The 10066-nt window shown below is 39.7% G+C and overlaps 1 protein-coding gene across 1 annotated transcript; it reads right to left on the reverse strand.

Moving 5' to 3' along the window:
- Positions 1-521: 521 nt before the first annotated feature.
- LOC124933739 (ribulose bisphosphate carboxylase small subunit, chloroplastic-like) lies at positions 522-1750 on the reverse strand. The gene is made up of 3 exons (XM_047474175.1): positions 1536-1750; positions 1270-1404; positions 522-951 (listed from the first exon to the last, which is right to left on the reverse strand). Exons 1-3 carry the CDS (start codon positions 1701-1703, stop codon positions 712-714), a joined length of 543 nt encoding a protein of 180 aa, XP_047330131.1. The 5' UTR covers positions 1704-1750; the 3' UTR covers positions 522-711.
- Between the last annotated feature and the right edge of the window lie 8316 nt (positions 1751-10066).

Raw genomic sequence — 10066 nt, forward strand, 5'->3', positions numbered from 1 at the left:
TGCATGTTAAAAGAAAATTCAACTTCAATTTGAGTGGTTATAAATTTTTTTGATTGATTTGAAGTTCTTAGTATTTTTTCTTGTCTTGACATTTGATTTGAGTGATATGAAGGACGCAATTATCTATATATTATTATTTGATATTTACTTGTAGAGCTTGTTTGATTTTGAATTGTTATTTTATATCATTAAATCATTCAATATATCAATTAAAATGCAATAATACATTTACTTTATTTAAAAAAAATTTAAATACAACAGTATATTATACTAATTCAAGCAATTAAAAAATCACAAGCCTATTTTCTCCTGCATCAAACAAAGTCTTATATATAGTGAGTTATGGTTCAACACTTCTTTTTTACTCAACCCCATTTGTTTATTATTTACCTTTGAATTTTTCTAAGAAGTCAGATATTTGAAAATTTGCTAATGGTGAATTATTGTAAGAACACAAAATAAAATAAAAATTTTAATGAGTTTGTGAATTGCAACTGGAACCATTTAAAGTAAAACAATGGTAACAATAACAAACATACATTAAAATTCACTTAAATTGGTAAATACAAAAACACTTAGAATAGAGTATAAATCATCATCAAACTAATGACAATGATTCAAATAACAGAAAGGGAAGACATATTGGTAATTGGTTGGGACGAGTTTTATCGAAAACATAATAATCCTCGATTGTAGCTAGTGCATATAAATTTATTTGTAACCGTCGGGCTTGGCTGCAATGAAGGAGATGCACTGGACTTGACGCTTGTTGTCGAATCCAATGATACGGACGAATGCGGATGGGTAAGCCTTCTTGGCCTCGGCCAACTCCTTCAAAACTTGACTCGAGTCAGTGCACCCGAACATGGGTAGCTTCCACATTGTCCAATATCTTCCATCATAGTACCCTGGAGAGCTGTTGTATTCTCTGTGGACGAACCCATTCAGCTCCTAACAAACATAAACATTCTCGTCAGACCACTAGCGACTAACTACCAAACTTTGTTTATATGATCAATTATTCAATTTATTAGTCAAAACATTTCAACCTTACATAGAGTTTAATGGGTTGTACTAGTTTCATTAATTCATTTTACCAATAAAATTTCAAATTAACACCTATCAAGATTAAAAAATCCAAATTTATCAATTATGAACCACCTCTTAGATTCATTATATTTCTTTTTTTTTACTTTTTTATTATACTAAACTGTGTTTACCATAGTTTTACAATTTTGTCAAAAGAAATATAGGGTGAAATATTATAACCTCCAATTGGAATTCAAGGCAAGGAACCCAATTGTTGCGAAGAAGGTAATCCACTTCCTTGGCCAATTGTTCTTCGGTCAGAGGTGGCAAGTACGATAATGTCTCGAATTTCTTCAACCCAGTTGTTGGCCACACCTGAATATTAAAATCAAAAGATTATATACATGAGTATGATTTATTAATTAAAGAAAGACTCATAAATTTAAAATTAAGATGTTTTTAAATGAGAATTGAACTCGTAATATTTAATTGATTATTATATGTACCTGAATGCACTGCACTCTTCCTCCGTTGGTGGAGATGGAGGTGAAATCGTTCTCGGACTTCTTGATGGCTGGGAAAGCGGCCGAGGATTTCAAGCCATTGAAGGGTGCGACACGGTTAATGGTGGTAACTGCCGCGGCAGTTGAGACCATAGAAGTAGAAGCAGCCATGTTTTTTTTTCTCTTCTAGACTTGATTTGTTTTGGTTTGTTGAGAGAAATGAGATGACTGATGAGGATTTTATAACAAGGGAGGTGAAAGTCTTATGTGATATTTCTTTCTATTTCATTGGTGTACAATTGCCTTATGGGTTATGGGACATTTTAGACCTTATGAATATAGGGGGCTTATCGGTAAGGATACTTCTTCAGAAAATAAAATTTAGTTTTCAATTCTAGCTCGAACATTCAATATTTTATAAGTTCGACTTCAAACGAGTTTATAATTTTTTAATTCGAAAACTTGAATTATTTATCTACAAACTTGGGCGGACTCGAAAGCTTGAACTAAAATTACATTTTCAAGCTCGAACTCGAATTCAAACTAAATTTTATATAGGATAATGCTTAGTTAATTTGGATCTTTGCGTGAGTAAAAATGAATATGCCCGTATGGGTCAAATCGTGGAGGTCGTTTTTATTAGCATTTTAGACTTTTACTTTTATATATTTTATTTTTTAGTCTCTTTGTTTGCTTATATATAAGTCTTCCATTGTTTTCTATTTCTATATTATTTATCAATAATAAAATCCTAGTTTCTCTTTTCTCTATTCTCTAACATGGTATCAGAGCCACCATTCATTTATAGGGCTTGATTTGTTGGGATCAAGGGTTTTGCAACGATTCTTATGCTTCTACACCGAATGATTAATTTGTTACGGTATGTCTCTTGTTTTGCTTCAGCACTGATTGATTGCAGCTCCTAGGGTTTATTTGTTGGCTTGTGAATTGGGGATTTTGTTTGTTTGGTTCCTTTGTCGCTTGGATCTCGTTTGCTTGTTCGTTATGGCTGTTCGTAAAGACGATTCTCTTCAGTCTATTAGTGTACAGTTGGATGGGAAAAATTATTTGTATTGGAGCTATGTAATGAAATTTTTTTTGAAGGGAAAATCAATATGGGGTTATGTTACGGGTACGAAAATGCCACCTATCGATAAGGCTGCAGAGACTTATGCAACAATGCTCGATGTTTAGGAGGCCGATAACTCGAAGACTATCACGTGGATAAACAATTCTGTCACACATTCGATTGGGGTTCAGTTGGCAAAGTACGATACATCCAAGCACGTTTGGGACCATTTTGCTCGTCTTTATACACAGTCTAATTTTGCCCGACAATTTCAGTTGGAAACAGACATTCGTGCACTCAAGTAGAATGATTTGTGCATCCAAGATTTTTATTACTCCATGTCTGATTTGTGGCATCAGTTGGCTCTTATCGAGTCCGGGGAGTTACAGGTATTGGCACCTTACATCACACATCGAGAGCAACAACGCTTAGTTCAATTTTTGGTTGCTCTTCAATCTGATTTTGAGACTTTGCGTGGATCAATCTTACATCAGAATCCTTTGCCTTCAGTTGATTCGGTTGTCCATGAGTTGATAGCTGAGGAGATACGAATCAAGACTCGACCTGACAAAGAGCATAATCCAACATCTACTTCATTCGTTCTAGCAACTCCACATAATCCCTCTGGTAATCATCCAAATAGATTGAACTCACGAGTGGCTATGGATGAATGGGCTTTCTGTACGAAGAAGGGTCACTGGAAAGACCAATGTCCTTTGTTAATCAATAAAGGTAAACAACCGCACCAACAACAACAATCGCAACCACAACAACAATCTCAAAGATTCCCTCCACAATCATCATCTCATTTGCCCCCATGGAAACTTACAAGTCAAGCATTCCAAGCTAGTAGTGTATTGACTCCACCTCCTATAGATCCATCGATGATTGAGCAGTTTCAAAGGTTTCTCGCTTCGCAACCTCATGCCATGTCAACGTCTTCTCATGTCAATTTGTCTTCTTCCAATACCTCTGCTTCCTCAGGTATATATTTTTCTATTTGGGTTCTAGACTCTAGGGCCTCTCATCATATGTCTCCTGAATTGTCTTCTTTTGATTATTTGTCACCAAACTCGTCTATCTCGGTTGCAACAATCGATGGTACCCATATGCCATTAGTATGAGTCAGTTATATTAATGCACACAATTTAACTCTTTCAGATGTCTATTATATTCCAAGTCTTACCATAAATCTTGTCTCGGTTAGTCAATTGTGTGACTAGGGATATTCCGTCTTCTTTTCTAATTCCACTTGTTATGTGCATGATCCACATTCTCAGAAACTGATTGGGACAGGCCATAGGAGAGGATTATTATATGTGTTGGATGAACTTGAAGTACCAAAAATAGCTACTAGTGTTGCTCCTACTGTGGATTTGACATCTTTTTCATTTGAGTCGCTCTTCTTCTACCTTTTATTTATGGCATTCTCGTTTAGGACATATTTTGGGATCCCGTTTAAAATTTTTGGCTTCTACTGGAGTTTTAGCTGATTTGAAAACTGATGATGTTTCTGATTTGAAAACTGCTAAGTCTTCGGCTTTGCCTTTTAAAACAAGTTTATTTTCATCTTTTGCTCCATTTGATCTAATTCATTCTGATGTGTGGGGACCTTCTCCTTTACCTACAAAAGGGGGTTCCCGCTATTATGTTTCGTTTATTGATGATTGTACTCGTTATACTTGGGGTTTTCTTATGAAACGTCGTTTTGAATTTTTAGGTATATTTCATACATTTAGAACTCTTGTCAAAACTTGGTATTCGTCTGTCATTAAAATGCTTTCGTTGTGATTTAGGTGGGGAATACACCTCTAATGATTTCTCTAGTTTACTTTCTTCTGACGGAACTCTTCACCAGAGTTCTTGTTCAGACACCACTCAACAAAATGGCATTGCAGAAAGAAAACATCGACATATTGCTGAAACAACTCGCTCTCTCTTATTGTCTACCAATGTTCCTAGTGTCTTTTGGGGTGAAGACATCCTCACTGCTGTACATCTTATTAATATGATTCCAACATTTCACAACTCAGGTTTGTCAACGTTTGAAAAGCTTCAAGGATATGCTCCTGCTTATTCCTCATTACGTGTCTTTGGTTCTGCTTGTTTTGTATTACGTTCACACGTTGAGCGTAACAAATTGACTTCACGATCTGTAATGTGTATTTTTTTGGGTACGGGATAGGACATAAATGTTATCGTTGTTTTGATCCCGTCAGTCAAAAATTATATGTCTCCCGTCATGTTTCGTTTCTTTAGCATATTCCATATTTTTTCATTCCTATAAATTCTCATGATATGACTCACCTAGACTTTGTTAGTATTGATCCTTTTACGGTTGATGATGAGGTGACACCTCTTACTACAGATTCTAGTACTACAGAGGTGGCACCTTCTACTACAGACTCTAGTACTACAGTTCCTGACATATATCTTTCTCCCTCCACGGTCTCTCAATCTCCTCCCGATTATGTGGATCTTCCACCTCGTCAATCTGATTTTGAACCCGAATTTCTCTCTTGGTTTATTTGAGATTGTTCCTTTTAATCGTAATCAAAGATGTTTTCTTGTCTCTCCTTTCTTTTCTGAACAAATCGAAGAACCTAATGGATCGAACTTTAACTTCCGTGTGACTGGATCGCCCCGGCGGCTCTGACGCAGAGGGCCCTGAGAAGCCGTCCACTGATCCTTTAGTAGGTGATGGGGCATAGCGTTCCCCGGTCTCCCTTGGCTTTTCTTTCTGTCTTGATGAGTAGGAGAAGTAGACGAATTAGGATATAACTACTGGCACCGACTGCGCAGGAAATTGCGATCCTTAATCTCGAATCTCTGGTACCCATTCTTTCTTCATTTTTTTCTTAAAAAGTTTGAATAGCTACTCTTTCAACAGTTTGATAGGATCAGAAGGAACCGCTATAATGACAAATAATCTCGTACTTTTTTTAATATTAATTCTGTCATTTTTCTGTTTTTGATAAAAGAAGTTCTTTATTTCTCATCTATTTGTTTGTTTATTGTCTAAGACTCCATTTATTTCTTTCTCTGGATTGCTAATTTTGCATTTTGCCGGGGGCAGTGGGGAACCCATTGACCATTCCGGGCCTTCTAATGCGGGGCCTTCACTTCAAATGTGGCCCCTACTGATTCTCCTCGGGGATCCTTTCCGTCGGTGCCTTCCTCGTTAACACCCATACCGTCAGACCCTTCGTCGCAAAGAACGTATTTGTCCACAACTCAGACAGTTCACTTTCTAATATCGACAACCTAAAAGGTGACATCTAGCTAGCGACTTCTCTGTTAATTCCATCTCTCTCTCGCCCTTAGCCTGAGCCTATTCTTCTTCACGTGAAAATGCCCTATCTCCTATTGAACAGAAAGCCCTTAATGGGCGGGTCAATCAGGTTCATCCCTTAAACAAATTGGCCTACTTGCCTTTTTTTTTCCTTACAGCCATATAGACTGAGGGCATTCTCGCAGCTACTTTTTGCAAACAAAACAGCCTTTTTGTCTTAACTGCGCATTTTCAGCTTCTTATATAAAGAGCAGCTAGCCCCTTGGTTGGGTCGGTTCCTTCCAGAAAGCATCTTTCCCTTTTTCCCTCTTCGATTCTCATGTCGGTTCATTCTAAGGGACTACCTGCGCCCTAACTGAACACTTAGCCGCTTTCCTCCCCTGGCTTGGTCGTTCCCGACACATTTCGAGCTTATATCGCTAACTTCGTTCGTTCCTTATCCTCTTATTAGATATGCTATGCTCAGTCGCTTCAGAAGATCTAGAAATGTCCCAAGACACCTTCTAGTCAGAGGAATCCTCTTTGATGGCTTCGATGCTAGTGGTTCCCTACGCATGCCAGAAAACAACGACTCTTTTGCTATCCCAGACTTCATACCATCTCAAGAACAAGTTATGGGCTTAGGGGCCCATTCCTAAAGCTTGGTCAGAAAAACGTTATCCTAGACTATATTGAGGAGTAAGGAAAGGGCTTCCATGACAATGAGGTCATTCTTGCATGGGCTTGCTTTGATGATGGGTAGGCTTGTTGTGCTTTGGCCCTTCTGTGGGCTTTCATCGAAACAGGCCCGATCATTTGTAGGACTTTCTTTGTGATGGTTCATGTAGGCTTGGGTCTTTCATTCGGGCCCTATTGGGGCACCCTGTGGGCCAATGCGTATAAGCTTGGGCTTTCTTAACGTGGCTCATTTGACGACTCAGTACATGGATGTCACGAGTCTATTGGCATAGAATAGGGAATCTTTTTCACGTAAGCTGGTTGTACAAAGTTTGTTTGTTCATACAGGCAGCGTGGTTATAGTAGTAAGAATTGTGCCAGCCATGCAATTCGTACTGCATGGCGATATTACTCTACCACTCTATAAATGGAGGCTCGATAAGTGTCTTCACTTCATCAAATTAAAAAAAAGATTACTAGCACGTATGGCTATGGATGCTGCAAACAGGCTTTCTGCAATTGCTGCCGAAATGGGGCAACTGCAAAATGAAATTCAAGAGCACCGTAGAGTGCTAAACTGCCTTTTGAGAAGTGTTAGAACAATGGATCCTGCAAGGAAAGAAGCGCGCATTCGCGCTACCAGAGAGCGCATAGAGGGTTTGGAGACGAGGCAGCAAGCGCTGCGGGCGGAGCAGGAAGACCTAATTGTGCGTGCTGTCACCCGCGGTCCCCGGGGAGACTAGAATAGAAGAGTCCGTCGACTCTTTTTAGTTTTAGAAGGTTTAAATTAAATAAGTAGTTTGCTTACAAAGGACTGAAATCCTAAGACATATGAGTAACTCACACTATCTTCACAAGTCTCACTTCAACCTTTCCACAAACATTTCCAGAAATCATGCTTTGGATGGCAGCAAAGCTCCAGAAAGTACCACTAGACAGCAAGATAAATGGATAACCTGAGAGCACTAGGTATTCCACATTAGTAGGAATAGTTGCTTAAACACCTCCAGCGTCTCCACTGCCCACAGAACAATCGACTAGAAGACAGAGCAGCTCCGAGACTGAAAGTCTTTCATGTTCCAGAGCAAAAGTAAGTAAGGTTTAGAAGAACCTAAAAGCTATTCTCTGAATATAAGGAAGTTCCTACTATAAGCTAAAAACTATATAACTTTACGGAATTTAGAATCAGTCCATATGTTGTACCGGTCGCATTCGGTAGACATTTGATTTGACAACAACAAAAAAGTAGTGAAGGTTGTCTTTCGCCTTCCAATAGTGCCCCTTCTACGCTACGAGAGAGCACAAGAAGTAGATGAAGCCAAAGGTAGCGCGATTCCGTGCCGACAAAAATATCCGATGAGTAAAGGCCGATCGTTGATGCTCAAGCCGAATAAGCGGGAGATTCGTTCAGGTTTCCAAAATTCTTTACTAAACTGGGTATTACCATTTCTAAATATAAGCTAAGCGCGGGGAAGTCGAAATCCAGCTACAAGTTTTCAGTCTGGTATATCAGTCCGGCCAAGCCGTACAAGGAAGGGTGTGGGTGGGGCTACAAATTCCTTAAAATCTGATCAATAAATTGTACTTTAGACCCTTACTCTGCTATTGATTGGACTCAGTCTTTATTAAACTCCTTAACCGCCCCTATGTGAGAGAAGGGGGCCTATGAATGGAAAAATTAATTATTCTTTCTCCATTGGTCATCGAAAATGTAAACTCCCAAAATCATCGCTCCGTCTTCCACCTTACTCGGTTCAGTCAGATTCTTCAGTAAGATATGGAAAGATGTTTGAGGCCTCGCTTCACTAACTTCGGTTACTCGTGAACTCCGTTAGCTAGGCTAGGGTCCTTCCCCCTCCGTCTAGTCAGTCTTCTCTCTTGAGGAGAAAGCCTTACTCTCGTTTAGTTCGAATGTAGCCCGCAGGAGTCAAGGGGTTGTAGAGGCGACTCCAGAGAGAATTACGGCGAAGAGAGCTTATGGCCCGCAGGAGGTAAGGCCTTTACTGGCCTTACCTACATACATAGGGCCATAAGTCTCTTTCCAGCAGCCCGTCGGAAAGCCAAACCCCTCCTATTAAAAAAATAGTGCAACCTTCTTTAAGAAGGAAAAAGAGTTAAAGGTGGTGAACCATGCCGAGTTTGGCCAAGCGTAGTACCGTGCTGATCCTTGAAAGCCAAGGTTGAGTAAAGTAATAAAGGAATGGAATTTTTCCAAGGCAGCCGCTGCAGCGGATCCCCCCTTCTACTCTCTCTCCTACCTACCACGAGAAAAGAGGATGAAGTTCTTTTAATTTGAACCTAATTCCTTTCGCTTTAGACAAGACTGAAGGTGTAGGAAGAAATGCCATATCGTCAACCGGCTGAAAAGTGGATGCAGAATTACCGGTCTTAGCAGCACTTAGCTCCTTCCTCCTCAGATTCATAGGCTGTCACTGTTCTAGACTCAGCTGTGGCACTTTCTTTCTCCATTAGGTAATAAGGTGAGAAATGTAAAGCTCAAATAGTATAGGTCGGATGTTTCCGTGAGCAGTAAGCAGCAGATCTCCCCTTATTTTTAGAAAGCTGGTGGCCACGTTTGAATTCTTTCAAGGCAAGGTGCGGCCTGATTTGACATTGTTGTTTACTTTGATCCGGTCGAGGTGGTTTTCGTTTACCAGCACGTAGGTGGTATAAGTTCCTATGACCGAGTCTTTCTGGCCCCTGTGAACATCTTTTCTTAATGTATTAAAGAGGGCTTCTCTAACCGGTGAAAAGTTGTGGGTGTCCACTAACGGCCATTCCTGGCTCGGCTCCGATAACGCAATTCCGGGAGGAGTCGGTAGTTGGGCACTGGATCCCTTCGGACCTGGAGAATTTGTGACGCTGGGTCGGGGTTTGGTGAACCAACTGGTCGCTCCTATAGTTTTCAGTATCGGACCCCTTTTTTGTTGCCTAGGTTACACCTTCGGAATACCCCGGAAGGGAATTTAGCTCTACTTCCCCCAATCTGAACTTTACGCCACACCGACCCCCAAACGTCATAAGGCGTGGAATTAGACCAAGGGGAATCTTCATACAATTGAACTAGTCCCTTAGATTTCGCACATAGGAGATCGAGACAGAGCCCCACCCCAGGGCTATGGGAAAGATGTAGACGCCCTAGATAGACGCATAGAGGGTCTCTACAAGTCTATATATTCTTTCGTTCCCCCCGTAAGATCAATATCACAATCAATGAGGTCTGCAAGTTTCACATCTAAGTAATACCCGTTGGAGATATAGATATTTATTTAACAACATTATAAAATATATATATATCGGTAGTTGTCCGGTCGTACCCAAATAATAATAAACCAGAGGAAAATGCACCTAAGATCAAATATTTCGAGCCGGCTTCCGTGGAAAATTCAGACTTTCTTTTTGATGCTGCGATCACATAAAAACATAAACTTTGAGGCTCAATAGCTAAATACATGGCAATTGAATCATAAGCCGAGATCATAAAGAGCATACTGCGAGTAGGAAGTGGAATTAATA

Source organism: Impatiens glandulifera, chromosome 4 (genome assembly GCF_907164915.1).
Source record: "Impatiens glandulifera chromosome 4, dImpGla2.1, whole genome shotgun sequence".
Lineage (NCBI taxonomy): Eukaryota > Viridiplantae > Streptophyta > Magnoliopsida > Ericales > Balsaminaceae > Impatiens > Impatiens glandulifera.

Excerpts from the sequence above, each read along its gene's own strand:
- LOC124933739 (XM_047474175.1), bottom strand. The coding sequence starts at position 1,703 with ATGGCTGCTTCTACTTCTATGGTCTCAACTGCCGCGGCAGTTACCACC. Across the intron at positions 1,405-1,535 it reads GAAGAGTGCAGTGCATTCAG|GTGTGGCCAACAACTGGGTT; the intron begins GTACATATAATA and ends TTTAATATTCAG. Across the intron at positions 952-1,269 it reads GCCTTGAATTCCAATTGGAG|GAGCTGAATGGGTTCGTCCA; the intron begins GTTATAATATTT and ends TATGTTTGTTAG.